This window comes from Uranotaenia lowii, chromosome 1 (genome assembly GCF_029784155.1).
Source record: "Uranotaenia lowii strain MFRU-FL chromosome 1, ASM2978415v1, whole genome shotgun sequence".
Classification (NCBI taxonomy): domain Eukaryota; kingdom Metazoa; phylum Arthropoda; class Insecta; order Diptera; family Culicidae; genus Uranotaenia; species Uranotaenia lowii.
Window position 1 is genome coordinate 79,713,197 of NC_073691.1, and position 14,152 is coordinate 79,727,348.

Genomic DNA, 14,152 nt, shown 5'->3' on the forward strand with positions numbered 1-14,152 from the left:
ACTCAACAGATACCGGTTTATCTAGGCTCTAATGAAAGACTCATCACCCCAGCGCCAGTAACAGATCCCGCGGATCAATATTATGGTTCGGATGGTTTCGCAGATGTAGAATTTCCCGATTTGCCATCCCCCAACGTTACTTTGCTTCAAAATTCTGCCGTCCAAAATATGGCTGCCTTAATCAATCGTTATCCACGTGAAATAACACTCATTGCCCTAGGTCCACTGACCAATGTGGCTTTGCTGATAAAAATGTACCCAGCGGTTCGCGATAATCTGAAGCAAATCTTCATTATGGGAGGCAATAGACACGGAGTTGGTAATACAGAAAGTGCTGCGGAATTCAATTTCTATTCGGATCCTGAAAGCGCTAACATTGTTATTAACAACTTCGAACAAAGTATCACCCTCCTTCCTTGGGAAACTGCATCCAAAGAAGAATTAGCCATTGATCGAACATGGCGTTTTGACGTGCTGGGTTCTGCTGATAATCCTGTCGTTGAAATTCTTAACGCAGTCGAGAGTAAAGTTCTAAGAGAAACCGACTCTTGGCTGCCGTGTGACTTGTTGGTACCGATGGTATTTGCGAATCCGAGTTTGATCACCGATCAGAAGCACTACCATGGTGATGTCGAACTTTATGGCGGCTTGACACGTGGTATGCTCGTTTTGGATTACAAAAATGAAGGTATTGGAAACATCGGAGTTATTGATAACATTAATAAGACTATGGTGGAAATGATTCTATTGGATTTAGTTTCACTACCCTGATTCTATTTTTAAAAAAATGTACAAATAAAATTGATATGCTTATTTAAATAAAAAAGTATATTCAAAAATTCTTAATAAACACAGATTATAATAAAACATGTTATGATTATGATATATTCAAACGAGTTCACTCTACAATTCACGTTACAATAGAAAAATATGACAGTCATCAAAATAAATACACAGTTTTCGGAAAATAGCTCCTTAATATTCTAGGTATCAATTTCGAACACGCTTTGGTAGTGGATCTTTTAAACCTTCTTCGTCACATGAATCATCGCTATTAACTCTATTATTAGTTGCAGCTTCACTGTACACAATACCGTCAAACTTCAGAGGAGACTGCTCAAGTTTAGAGGTATTTTCGTCGTCTTCTAAATACGGACATCTAGGATTCAATAATAATTTCATGTTTCTGCCGTCTGAATCATTTTGTGGAACAACGTTGAAGTGCACTTTTTTTGGCTTTAAATAATGCAAGAAATCAATTAATTCATCAAAACTCGCATGATTGGAGTAGCAAACGGAGTAGTCCTCGCGTTTCTTGCTCATTTTTCTCCAAAAAGGATCAGCTATTTTCAAATTACGCCACCGTAACGCTGATGGTCTTATCAGACGAATAAACTTTTCTTCAACTTCTCCTAGGCAAGGAAGTTTAAATCCAAATTTCGTTCCCAGACAAGCATGAATCCTCGTTTGCTTTTCGTCTGCTGTAACGGTGTCATCCAAACTTGCCAAGAATCGGTACTGTTGAAGCTCGGAAAATTTGACGTGTATTTTCTCCTTTAATTTTCGAGCTATTTCTAAGAATAAGTATTCGCAACCGTATAATGCTGGCAGTTTAAAAGATATCACATTCCGACTGTCCTTTGCAAGCCACTCTTCTACCAGTTCTAAGATTGCATTTAAGCTTTCTTTTTGAGAAGGGAAGTACTGATAGTGTTCGCTTAAAAATGTACTGTCTAGATAAACTGTTTCCAATGTAAGGTTTCTGAGCGGAATCATGTTTCTCAAGTCCTTATAGGAAATTCTAAAGTCGCCAGTGTATAAAATAGTTTTGTTACCTTCTGTGGTGAAGAGAAACATTACTGCTCCCGGACAGTGCCCGGTGGGTAGCGCTATCACTAGGAACTTGATTTTACGCTGACCATGATCGATTTCAATCTCGGTAGATTCTATAAACATACAAAATTTTTAACATAAATCTTATTAGGCCTTTAACTATAAGTTCCTTACCTCCAATTTCCAGCACACGGATACAATCAACCAGTACAGGGAAACGGTGTTTAAGAAAAACTGCCGATACAGCACTGGTCCAAAGTGGACCAGGAAGCGCATCTGGCAATTGAAGACCAAACATGTGATCCCAATGACAATGCGACAGGAAGAAAACCTGTGATTTGGCGCGATTTTCCAAGTCGAAACGGTCGATCGAAATATCCCCGATCGAATCGATAAAACCATTAAAGGTGCTCATCTTTTTAATGCGGCAAACTGAAAAATGAAATAATGGGTTTAACCGATTTAACAGCTTAAAGAACATAATACTTTAGCTTTAGCACTACCTGTCCTCAGAATCGTCAACTATTGTTTAGCTACTGGACGATCACGTTTTGCATGCACATTCCGTGTCAGAACTAATGGCTTTTTTTTGTCTACCTAGGTTGAAATCTATGAAAATTATATTCTGAGGGTTCATAAAACTTAGTAATAATTGTTCAAAAATTCTATAGAACTATAATTCTATAAAATCCGAAACCATCGAGTAGACCACCATGACAAAAATACATTAATACATTACTTCTTCTTCTTCTTCTTCTTGTTTGGTTGTGGTACACGCTAGAAACTATTAAACCATTTATAATTAAAAAATAACCATTTTTGACCTTTTCCCGGGAAATGCCATTTTATGAGTTCTCCATGAGAACCCATAAAATGACTTTTCGGGGAGAAGTTGAAATATGGTTATTTTTCAACCGTAAGGGATAACATTAAAGAAGTAGGAAAATGGTTACTTTTGAACCGAATGTCCAAAAGCAGCTTAGCACGATTTTACGAACTTCAAATTAGGAAATAAATAAAAAAAATCTTCATTTTCCAAATTGTTTATTTGCATTACATATGTTGCTGGAATTGGTAGACCCATTTTAAATGTTTCTGCTGACGTTGAGTAGTAGCGGGTGGCAAACGGGTGTCAGAGTGAAGTCATGGCTGGGAAGCACTAATCCGAGGGTCGCTGACGACGATGGGCATCATCACTCAATCATGCGCCAGGCAAACATATCAGCTGGTCGACCGGCTCGTCAATCTTGATTTTTTTCTCCGTGGGCAGTACCGGAATTCCTACAAGAGGTATTTAAAAATGGTATAAGCATTGTTGTAGTCTTACTATATATAGGTTTTTACTCACCATGGTACTATGCACGGAGTTTCTCGGGAATATGAATCGATACCATTATTTCTGTTCATGTTGTACTTTAATCCGTCGTACTCTAACGAAACCGGAACAGCTCCCGGTTCAACTTTCTCCTAATCGACCCGCATTTCCTCTTCCCTGCGATACGGGAAGGTGCGTTTGCTCGATCAAAAAACCACCACCTCTGCCGTTGAACTTGGTTCCGGAGACTTTGATAACGACGACCGCGGATTCCGGTGGTTTCTGTTTACCGCAGTTATGTGCGATTAGCGCGGATTGACGGAGGGATTGCTGCCGGTTGTTCATCGATGCGTGCCCGTTCCGTATCTGAAAATGTTTTTTTTTGCAGCCCAGATAGGGTGTCCGGCCAACCCGTGGTAAGCTGACGACGGAGCCGATGACGATACGGAAGATTCGTTTTGTTTTTCTGCAAAGAAATTTGTAATGAAATTTAAAAAATCATCTTTCCTAAGCACTCAATTAAAATTACCTTTTGACAGAATGGGATCTTCCAGTCGAAGAAGTTTGAACAAATCCGGTGGAATCCAAGCCTAGATTGAACTTGGGTTAAAAACGAATGTAACGCGTACAACTTCGTCGTTTTTCACTTCCAAAATAAAATGGCGAAGCTTTGGCTATCGAATTTTTAACCATATTTGGTTAATGCGCTTAAACTTCAAAAATGGTTGATTTTGTCGCTTGAAAAATTTTTAAAAAATAACCATATCGGCAGTTTGGGGGCAAAAACGATAAAATGGTTATTTGTGAACCACAAATGGTTAAACATAAATGAGCGTGTAGCGGGTCCACATTTGGATCGGTGACTGTGACCATATATCCAGCGGTATTCTTGTATGTGTTTATTTTTTGTTACGTGATCGTAAGGATTTTTTTACTAGAGTTTCTTTTTGGTAATCTATATAGTTACAGTTTAGATGTTCATTTTAGCATTTTTTAAAAATTCTACTACTTCTTTTAGAAGTAATGTATCTTTTGTCTTCAATAGTTCAGCAATATTGGTAAATTTACCATCGAAGCTGAATTTCGTTCGGAGATCTTTGTACATGTGACAATTTAAGATAAGGTGTTCTGCCGTTTCTGGTTGGTTGCAATTTTCGCAATTAGGGTTATCTACTATCCGCATCTTATTTAGCCAGTATTTGCTGTAGTCGTGCCCAGCCATAAGGCGATTGAGGGTTCTGGTTTCGGTGTTTGTTAGATCCATTTTGTGATACCATGGTTTTGCAGAGAATTGTGGTTGAATATTGAAAAATTTAAGACCTTTCGAGAGTTCTTGTGAGTACATTGTATACACGCAGAAAAAATTATTTTAGAAACAATAAGATTTCGAACGAAAATAATAAAATTTTTGGTTGGGAAAAAGCACAAATATATTTTTGGCCACATTGAATAAAAGTGTCGATTTGATTTGAACTTATCGTTTGATTGAAAACGAAATACCCTCTTTTTGAAAATGATCCACCATACTTGTCAAAATAATAATAATTTTGGGTAAAACACACAACATTTTTTTAGCTTAAAATTAAAAAATAGGAGGGGTTAAAAATTAACAATATTTTATGATTTGAATTAATTTTTGTTGCAATTCAAAGGAAAGCTAAGTTGTTATTGATTTTCGGTTTATTGAATTTATGCTTCATTTTTGGTTTTATACTTCATTTATTCACATTTTAATGCCTTTATTCTTTGGGAATTGTCTTCGTGTTCCCCCTTAGCACATTTTGAAAAACTCATCACCACTAATCGCTGGCTTCGGGAATAATTAACCCACTGCTGGACGAAAGTAGGGAGCATCGCACGTTAGTCCGACTTCGATCTGTTCCTTAAAAATTAAAAAAATCAAAATTAGTACCTCACCCAAACTTTAGTTTATTATACAAACCTTTTTGCTGCATGTTGGGACAAATCCGATGAAGAGGTCCGGCCGCACCGACAAATGAGAATTGTTGCTCGGCAGCTGCTCAAAATGTTTCGGCTGCTGCTGCTCGCTGCTCAGAATAGAAATTTGTTTTTTTCCCGCAAATTTTTCTTTTTTTTTCTTTTGTTTTTTTATTTACAGACCTACTACACGTTTATTTAAATTAGTCGATTTTTGGTTTCAAATTAAACCAAATTTCATTTGTAAGTAATAAAAAAGGAGTGTGTAAAAATTACAAAATTTTATTATTATTTCCGATCGATTTTTTTGTGAAAGCTATCAAAAAATCTGCATTGAAAATGTAAAATAAAATAACAAAACGTTTTGTTGAAACCAACCCCCTTTCTTTTTCTGCGTGTACCAATTGTTTGCTTGATTTTGTTTATGTTTTTCAAAATAGAGGTAAGCGTCCTTGAGCAAAATTGGGTTTCGTATCGATTCGATATCGTTAGTTCCGGTTCCTTCTTTGGCCAACTCATCTGCAATATCGTTCCCTGAAAGATCGATATGACTAGGGATCCACTGAATTTGTATGTTCAATTCTTCACAGGACTTTAGAATTGCGTCAACGATTTTACATCGATTAATTTGGTCAAGAGAGTTTCCAAGTAATGTGCAAGATGACAGCGAATCCGTCAAAATTACTGAGTTTTCGAACCTTTCCTTTCTAATTTCTTCTGTTGCGGTGTTAATTGCTAGAAGTTCAGCTGTCATAATACTTGTTTCTCGGTCGAGCGCCAATATAATTTTTCTTTTTCTAGATTCTATGTAGACTCCAATACCGCATCTATCACCTAATTTCGATGCATCCGTGTAGATTCGATGGCAGTGGTTGTATCGACTGTTAAGGATACCCAGCACTTTTTGTTTCAACACTCTTGGATTGACATTGTTCTTGGAACAGTTAATGCCAATATTTGTAGAGATGTTCACTTCGATTTTCTTGGATTGTACCATAGGACTTATGCGCATAAACGTTTCTTGATATTCCACGAATATTTTTTCCATAAAACTTAGCTTCTTCGTATCTCCTCTAAAGTCTGACACTTTTTGTAGTTGGTTGTAAACTGGAGTTCTGTAGTATACAGTTCTAGCAGTTTCCTTACATGTAACAAATTTATTTCTTACTTCCCATGGTTCTTGACCAGCTATAGCTAGAAGCGTATTTCGAGGGGTAGTTCTGCTGCAACCCGTAGCTTTACGCATAGCATCGTTTAGGATGACCTGTATTTTTTCTTTATTAGTTTTGCATGTGTTCCCGATTATTGAGGATCCATACTCAGCTTTACTACGTAGTAGTGCGTTGAAAACTAATGACATAGTTTGAGGATGGCTTCCTTCACGTGTTCCACAAATAACTTTCATCATTCTCAGCCGTTCCTGAATTTGTTTTGCAGTTTGTTTAGCGTGAATCCCAAATCCGAAGGATCGGTCTATATGGATACCCAGATATTTGTGGCTCGCGACCGTTTCCACAGGTACGTTATGTATTCGGATATTGAGTTTGCGTTTTCCCCTGAGGAGAAGTAACGCTTTAGTCTTTGCAGGGTTAATTTGAAAGTTCAACCTTCTAGCTCTGGAAACAAAATTGTTCAGTAATTCTTGAGTCCTCTGTTCTACTGTTTCAAGAGATTTTCCTCTAACAACCAGGGCAAAGTCATCAGCAAATTGCAGAATATCTGCGTCTTCATTCGGAGTAAGGTGTAAGTCAGAAGTGTATAAATTAAATAATGTGGGTGAAAGTACGTCTCCCTGAGGTAATCCATTACTGATTGTTCGTATCACAGAGCTTTGCCCGACTTGCATGGATAGCTTCCTGTTTCTCAGGAAGTATCCAACCCACACTACAATTTCTGGAGGAAATCGTTGGTTTGTCATAATATCTTCCAAAAGTTCTGTTTTGACAGCATTGAATGCATTCATTAAATCAATTTTTTTGACGTAGAATTACGTCTTACGGCAGGGGGTCAAGTAAAAATTCGCGAACGGATCTCGCGTCACGAAAAACGCCTCTTTCAAAGACATCTTTTCCGTACATTATTTTGGGTCGGCTATGTGTTGGTACACCAATACCAATAAAGCGCAAATACTTATTTGTGCTTCGAAAGTTATAAATATGCCTGCCGAGCACTAGCCAAGCTTCAGTCGTGTTAAAATTTTTAAATGCTAATGTCGGTCGTTGTTACTCTCTTTGCTTTAGCCACCCGACCCCGGTGAAAGCCAAGCAACCGAAACTCCCAACCTCGACAAGGTCTCTCAGCAAACCAAATGAAAGGTGCAAAAAGGTACGAGCCAGTTTGTAGCCGCTGATCAAAAGAAGACACCCGAAGAAGCTGGAATAGCATAGAAAGCTGCTGCTTTTCCTAACCAAAATAAAAGAGTCTTTCTCAGGACATTGCATTAACGACAAGAGTTTCAAAACTTGAATCCAACAAACCTGTTTAAAAATATTTCATGTGCTTTTTATAAAACTTATTCTAAATCAAATCTAAAAACATTTGAATATTCGGATTCCAAATAGTCCAGATTTAAATAAAATTGGTAACTGTTTTTCTACATGAAAATTGTGATTTGGCTTTAGGTGAGAAAAATATTTATGATTTCAAAGGATATTTAAAAAAAACTGAACAGATTCAGTCAGCAGACCTTCGGTAGTCTATAATTAACATAGAAAGATAAGGGAAAATGGCAGAAACAAAAAATCCCTTGCGACAGCGACAGCCCAAAATTCCTAAAAACGAGCAAAAACCCCCATCGTGTTCCACAAAAATCCCGCGAAAAAAAATCGTGTTCCACAAGTTGGAAAGCTTTAAAAAGCCAGACACTGCTGCGCGTTAGCTTCATTCGTTTGTTGGGCATTCTCCCGTGTGGTCACAGTAAGTGACGATGTCTTTGACGTTCGACCAAGCAGCAAAACATCATCCGAAAGCTCTGAGTCAGAGCCTCCAACTCGGAAGGGTATTGTCGAGGGAACTCTCAAAGGGAAGATGGAGGCTTTGGTTTCACTAAATTATGGATTATCAATTTTCCCGCGGTGTAAGTGTGCCCAAAGCTGGTAAGAACGGTCTTTCCTTTCTCGTTCTCTTACTCATAATTTATGTTGGATGTGAAAAATTAGTTCCACGAAGAGATATCGGCGCTTGCTGCGATCACACGGGAGGACGCCAACCTAATGAATGAAGCTCGCGCGCTGTTATCGCTGCTTCCAGCTTGCCTAACACGATGGCTATTCTGGTTTTTCGCAGTGTTTTTCCGTTTCTTTCAATTTCTTCTTCTCTACTGTGTTAAGTTGAAAATAAGGGTGTTCAAAACACTTAAGTTAGTGATCAAACTTGAATATTACAACTTGATATGACAAAAAGGCAAATGATCAGAAAAGAGCTTTTTCTTCTTTTCTCCTGGGATTTAAGAATTAAAATTTCTACAGGTAGAAAAATACCGGGGCGGACAGTATGGAACTAAAATGATTCAAATGACTACACAATACAATCGTAATTCTACGATCACGGTCGTGTTAAAACAACCTCTTTAACTTTTTTTTGTTTCGATTATAGTCGTTTTACCATCTTGATGGCATTCGCGACTTTATCAACGTTGCAGTTGGCGGATCGTTATTGAAAAACTATCCGGTACAACTGTGTTCGATGTTTACTCTTGGGCTCGAACTCGCGGACATCGGCTCAGGAGACAACAGACTTGCCAACTGAGCTATATCACAAGCCCACATTCATTAAATCAATGAAAATAATAGATGTAATAAGTTTTTTCCTTTTGCTATCCTTAACGATATTTGTGAGGAAATTAATGCATGTTGTCGTTGAAACGTTTTTCCTGAATCCGAAAGATTTTTCAGGAAGGATGTAGTTGATGTTTATGTGGGTTTGGATCTTTTCCAGAACCGCAGTTTAAAATTTTTGTTAGTGTTGGAACCAGTGAAATTGGTCGTTTACCTTCGATACTTGACTGATCCTTTCCATGTTTCGGTATAGCGATAACCTTTATTTCTTTCAGTTGATACGACAGGTTGCCTGCTATAAACATCTTGATCGTTTATTATGATGTCTCGTACAGAGGGATGTAAATGTTTCAACATACCATATGTTATTTGGTCATTAGATGGGGCTGACCTGTTTTTCTTTCGGCATAGAATACTATTCCACAGCTCTGCATTAAGGATATTATATTCACACGTTCTTCCATACGACAATGGGATATCAAAATCAATATCGTTGTTGCCGAAATGTAAGTCCATGAACTTTTCTGCCATGTCAACATCTTCCTGTATAGGGTTGTTGGTCTTTTGCTTTTTGTTGTTTCCTGCTATCCTATTTATTTTATCCCAAAGTGCCTTAGAACTTATTTGAGGATCTATACTGGCAGCGAACTCTTTAATACTCCTTTTCATTGATTATTAATACATTACAAATTACAAATTAAATTTTCAAAAAAATAATGAAAAAACCGTCCAATTATTATGTGTTTGAAAAGAAAAATTCTCAGTGTATTTTGATGCATGGGCATGCACGCTAACTTTTGGCTACCCCTTAAAGGCGTAATATTGACCCGTTATTGAGAACCTCCACGATCTGTCAAATAACGGGTCATTTTATCGGATCAATATTACCCCTTATTTCGAAAAGCTCGATTCCCATTAGAAGGGGTAATTTTAGATGCGTTACATCCAAAATGATTGATTTGGCAAGATGAGAGAGGTTGTGGTAAGTTTTTTGTTAATAATTTAAATTGTATTTTTTCGGTATTTTTATTTATTTTGTTTCAGCAGCACAGCAAAGTTCCGGACGAACTAGTCGAAGCCCATGGAAGAAAACATGAACTGCGGTGGATTAACATTGGTAGTAAGGTTAGTGGTTTTTGTATTCTTTATTTAAAATCTAATCTTTTATTTTGTTTCAGGATTCACCTTATGGTATTAGGCGAGGAAATGGAGGAGATAAAAAATATCAGTGAAACATTTTTTTTTAATAGAGCTTATATCCAATTCCTGAAATAATTGGATCTTAAATAAACAAAATGAAGCATAGAATTTAGTTTTTATTTATCTTCCAGGAAACATATTTCCCATAAGCATCTCCTGAAATTTCTAGCAGACAAAAGCGTTTCAAATAAGGGGTAATTTTCATCCGGTACGAGCGTTTGAAATAAGGGGTAATTTTGATCCGCTACAAGCGTTATCAAGCTGAGTACCCCTTAAAGGGTACAATGGCTTTATCCTTAAAAAGGAGTTCTCCCAGTCTTATTGAATAACGGGTCAAAAGTATTCGTTAAGGGGTAGCCAAAAGTTAGCGTGTGGTGTAAAGATAATTTTGGCAAAAACATCGAACAGAAACAACACAAAACACAAAAGGTTGCCAAGTTTACTTAACCCAAAAATCATCAACTTTTTCATCAAGGCCGCCTATTAGGATATATTGACAGTTCTACACGAACACCACCTTCGCAGGAGGCCTCAGCCCTAACCTCAAACCATGGGAGAACAGAATCGATTTTTGAGAAGGGCGCACGATGAACGCGATTTTCCGGTACACACTCATCTGGCGCAACCCCTTATAGTGTAGTTTTGACCCGTTATCGGAAAAGACTGGGTTAACTCCTTTTTCATGTAAAGTCCTTGTACCCCTTATAGTGTACACAGCATGTACGTCAAAGCAGAGGTGAAAATTAGTAATGTAAGCATGTAAAATCTACACATTATTTTGGAAGCCCGCTCTGCGATGTCAGCCCTTTGATGTTAGCCCTTAAAATGTCAGAAGTATGGAAAGAAAATAATAAAAACAAATCAGTTAGTTTTGAATTTCTGTATTCGGCAAGGAATCATTTTCATGCTCCTGTTATAGAATAGGAAAATATTCAATCAACTCAATCTATTGAACTGATCTTTCAGCATTAACCGATTCATTGAATCGTCGAACGAGATCGGTTACGGCAGAAAGAGTTCTATATTCTGAATGACAAGTTAAAAAACTACCCTTTATTTAGTAAGCCAGCTTTTCTAAATAATGTGTAAAATTGACTCGAGGAAACGACACTTTTTTTGACAGATCTCGGCTGTTCGCAATAATGGGTCAATTTTACAAGTTTAAGGTGTTGCGCCAAATGAGTGTGTACTAATTTCGACAAATTCGCCCTGTCGAAAAGCGGTACACAGATGTTCGTGTTTTGATTTTTTGGGTGTTCAGGGCTGCCAAGTGCATTGATATTTGGAAAACGATGATTATGTGATTAAAAGCATGTTATTGAAAAACCTTTTCATGAGTACTGAGAATTTGCAACTTTCCCGTAGATTTATATTCGAATGTGAAATCAAACGCATCATTTATCTGAACGAAAGAACAACTTACTGTATCGCACATTTAAACGAAGAAGCAAATTATGTGGATATGTTTAAAATGGTCAGAGCATGCAGGCGATTATTTTCAAATTCATCATAGACGGTGCTTTCACTAGTTTGTAACAGTGAATGATTTTGCATTCGTTTAGAAGTTAGAAACAACTCTTTTTTAATCTACCGAGCAGTACATGAAAATATATTTCAGATATTTTCAATTCACCTTGAAAATTCATTAGCAAAAGATTGCTTATCTTCATCCATTTAGGGACGCCCCGTAATGAATTCAAACGTTTAGCTGTTGATAGTTAAAAAATTTAATCAATACAGAAATATTGTAATTAGTTTAAAACAAGCAAATACTAATTTTAGTAACGCACCTAGCATCACTGGTGAGGCCGCCAGCAAATCCAAATTTGAGGTTATGGCTGAGGCCAATTTTTCGTCAATACTATCGTCCGTATATACCCTTATAGACACTATAATTTCATATATTGTCGCTGAATCCCCAAACCGGAGTTTTCGTCAATGAGCACTGGCGACATTTACTGGCGACACTCACTGGCGACAAGTTATTATCAGGACGTGTACAACTTCGGGTGTGTTCTTATATCAAAGATTTTTTATTTCAAAGGAAAGTGCCGCAAAAACAAAGGATTTTTTCCTTTGGTTTTGGTTTAAATAAAAAATCTTTTGGTTCAAATGCATTTTCCTCTGTTTCAAAGATTTTTTCTTTTGAAAAATCTTAGATTCAAAATATTAATGCTTTTATACAAAAACCAGTTTCATTTGATTTAAAGTTATTATCTTTGCTCAAAGGTAATTTAGATATAGATTTAAAAGCATTTATTCATTGAACCATTTTCCATTTATTCCAATTGGAAGATTTTTACCCTGTTGTTTCGAAGTTCCTATTAGGAGTTTGAATAATAAAAAGATACAATTTTAGTTCTTAAATTCTTTTTTATTCACCAACACATAAAACACTGGTTCACTATAACCGAGTAGGGTCCTTGATATCGTTGACAAAGTTTCGCATTCTCCGTGGCCCGGTTAATAAACTTCCGAAAGCCACTCCAGCTGCTGGCTGGTCTGACTGGTGATTGCCGTTGAAGATTGGGCCGAAAAAATACGACCGCGGGATTTGGGGAGGTGTTACTTTGCGCAGCTTTCTCCATGTTCGAGAGACTTGGAAATCTATCCGTCGGCCGTGGTCCTGTAACTATACAAGCGTTTTAGAAAATCTTGAATTCACTTAAATATTCAGTATTTATCAACTTACACTTACAATTTGGCACCCTGAATCCTCCTTATTTATAGCTTACTCCGATTCACTGGTTTGATTTTTAAAACGAGCGGCCGAACTTTATTCGATTTTTCGGTTTTCTGTTCTTCTTGCAAGTCAATGCAAAATATCTTCTAAGTTTGAAGTTTTTGTTTCAAAAAATTATTCTTTTCAGTTTAAAACATTTTTCTTCGGTTGAAAGCAAATTTACTTTGTTTCTAAAGAAATATGCAATTGAACAAATTTCTTTTGAATCAAAGAATTTGTTTGAAATCAAAGTCCAAAGTTATTCAATTCAAAAAATTTATTCTTTCTTTCAAAAATTATTATTTTCAATCAAAACTATAATTCATTGATTCAAAAAAAAAAACAGGAGCTGGATTCAAAAAAATGAATGTTTTGAAACAAAGTCAGATTTAATTCGTTCCAAAATTCAAGTTTACTCTGCGTGAATACACGGAATCGTCCATCTTGTGACAGGCAATCGTAATCATAGGCATGGTAGGCGAACAATTCGCTGTCAAAAAGCGCTCCGTCTCCACCCCCCACCAATGTGAAACGTTTGGTACTCCTTGCCTACTGTTGCTCAATTTGCAACCACCCGTAGCTGTATAGGCACGCTGGTTATTACTTTACAAAAGCGTTCCCAGTAATGATATTTCACAACGTCGCTAGTTGGCAAGGTTGCCGATCACCAGCGCGAAAACTTCGGATTTCAACTTCAATGACAATAGTCTGGCAAAGTGTCATTCGCGGGAGCCAATCGAGCAAACTTTCTAAATGTTGGAAAATCATGGTGGAAGTATTGTGATTCACAAAGCTGTTTTGGCTTTTTAGTAACAATAACTAAAGGTAGTTCGTATAATTTTCACTATTTATTCACCTATAGATTATAACATATTTTTCAAAAACGTTTCCGAGGTCAATTAACAAGAAAAGCGTTTATTTTACGAATCTTAAAAACTATTTTATATTTTGCAACTGGAAAGAGTTATGAAGAGCTTGAACATTATCATAGAATGCTCGATTGGCTCCGCGCGAATGACAGTTCGGTTTGCTCCCGTCATTCTCTTTGCCAGACTATATGAAATTATAGTGTCTATAAGGCCGCCATACTAAAGCCAAAGGACTGAAGCAACTGTCAAATCACATACAAACGGACCGTACCGACTTTTTGGAACCACAACGTCAGTTCCCCTTTGATTTCAATGGCATTTTGGTATCAAAACGTCAGTGCGGTACTGAAATGTCAGTTCGGAAATTTCCTTCTCTTTCAGCCCCTTGACTAAAGCCCTACAGTACATAAAAGTGCGGCAGACTGAATTCCTCACCGATTTGGTAGCACTGAAAAAGCTTCTGTAATCTTTCAACACTGCCAAAAACCCAAACATTCGC

General features: G+C 37.1%; 3 protein-coding genes and 1 long non-coding RNA gene across 5 annotated transcripts in view; 1 reads left to right on the forward strand and 3 right to left on the reverse strand.

Moving 5' to 3' along the window:
- LOC129737542 (nucleoside hydrolase-like) overlaps nt 1–912 on the forward strand; it is a 3,124-nt gene extending 2,212 nt beyond the window's left edge. The window contains exon 2 of the mRNA XM_055728705.1: nt 10–912. Coding sequence (XP_055584680.1) covers nt 10–771 — 762 coding nt within the window. The 3' untranslated portion in view covers nt 772–912. The remainder of the gene's footprint in view (nt 1–9) is intronic.
- On the reverse strand, nt 887–9,569 carry LOC129739433 (protein artemis-like). 2 transcript variants are annotated; one of them, XM_055730886.1, is made up of 4 exons: nt 9,222–9,569; nt 9,077–9,154; nt 2,008–2,265; nt 887–1,946 (listed from the first exon to the last, which is right to left on the reverse strand). In XM_055730886.1, the coding sequence occupies exons 1-4, from the start codon at nt 9,529–9,531 to the stop codon at nt 991–993; spliced, it is 1,602 nt and encodes a 533-aa protein (XP_055586861.1). In that variant the 5' UTR covers nt 9,532–9,569; the 3' UTR covers nt 887–990. The 2 variants fall into 2 exon arrangements, with proteins under 2 accessions (XP_055586861.1, XP_055586860.1); XM_055730885.1 differs by having other exon boundaries at nt 9,077–9,157.
- LOC129739434 (uncharacterized) lies at nt 2,886–3,792 on the reverse strand. The gene is made up of 3 exons (XR_008735861.1): nt 3,678–3,792; nt 3,182–3,614; nt 2,886–3,114 (listed from the first exon to the last, which is right to left on the reverse strand). It is a non-coding gene; the product is annotated as an uncharacterized LOC129739434 (long non-coding RNA).
- LOC129739432 (uncharacterized) lies at nt 4,858–9,067 on the reverse strand. The gene is made up of 2 exons (XM_055730884.1): nt 5,091–9,067; nt 4,858–5,030 (listed from the first exon to the last, which is right to left on the reverse strand). The coding sequence occupies exon 1, from the start codon at nt 7,047–7,049 to the stop codon at nt 5,406–5,408; it is 1,644 nt and encodes a 547-aa protein (XP_055586859.1). The 5' UTR covers nt 7,050–9,067; the 3' UTR covers nt 4,858–5,030; nt 5,091–5,405.
- Nucleotides 9,570–14,152: the final 4,583 nt, after the last annotated feature.

Excerpts from the sequence above, each read along its gene's own strand:
- LOC129739433 (XM_055730885.1), bottom strand. The coding sequence starts at position 9,531 with ATGAAAAGGAGTATTAAAGAGTTCGCTGCCAGTATAGATCCTCAAATA. Across the intron at positions 9,158-9,221 it reads TAATGACCAAATAACATATG|CAGGCAACCTGTCGTATCAA; the intron begins GTATGTTGAAAC and ends AGATGTTTATAG. Across the intron at positions 2,266-9,076 it reads GGATCAGTCAAGTATCGAAG|TTTGCCGCATTAAAAAGATG; the intron begins GTAAACGACCAA and ends TTCATTTTTCAG.
- LOC129739432 (XM_055730884.1), bottom strand. The coding sequence starts at position 7,049 with ATGAATGCATTCAATGCTGTCAAAACAGAACTTTTGGAAGATATTATG.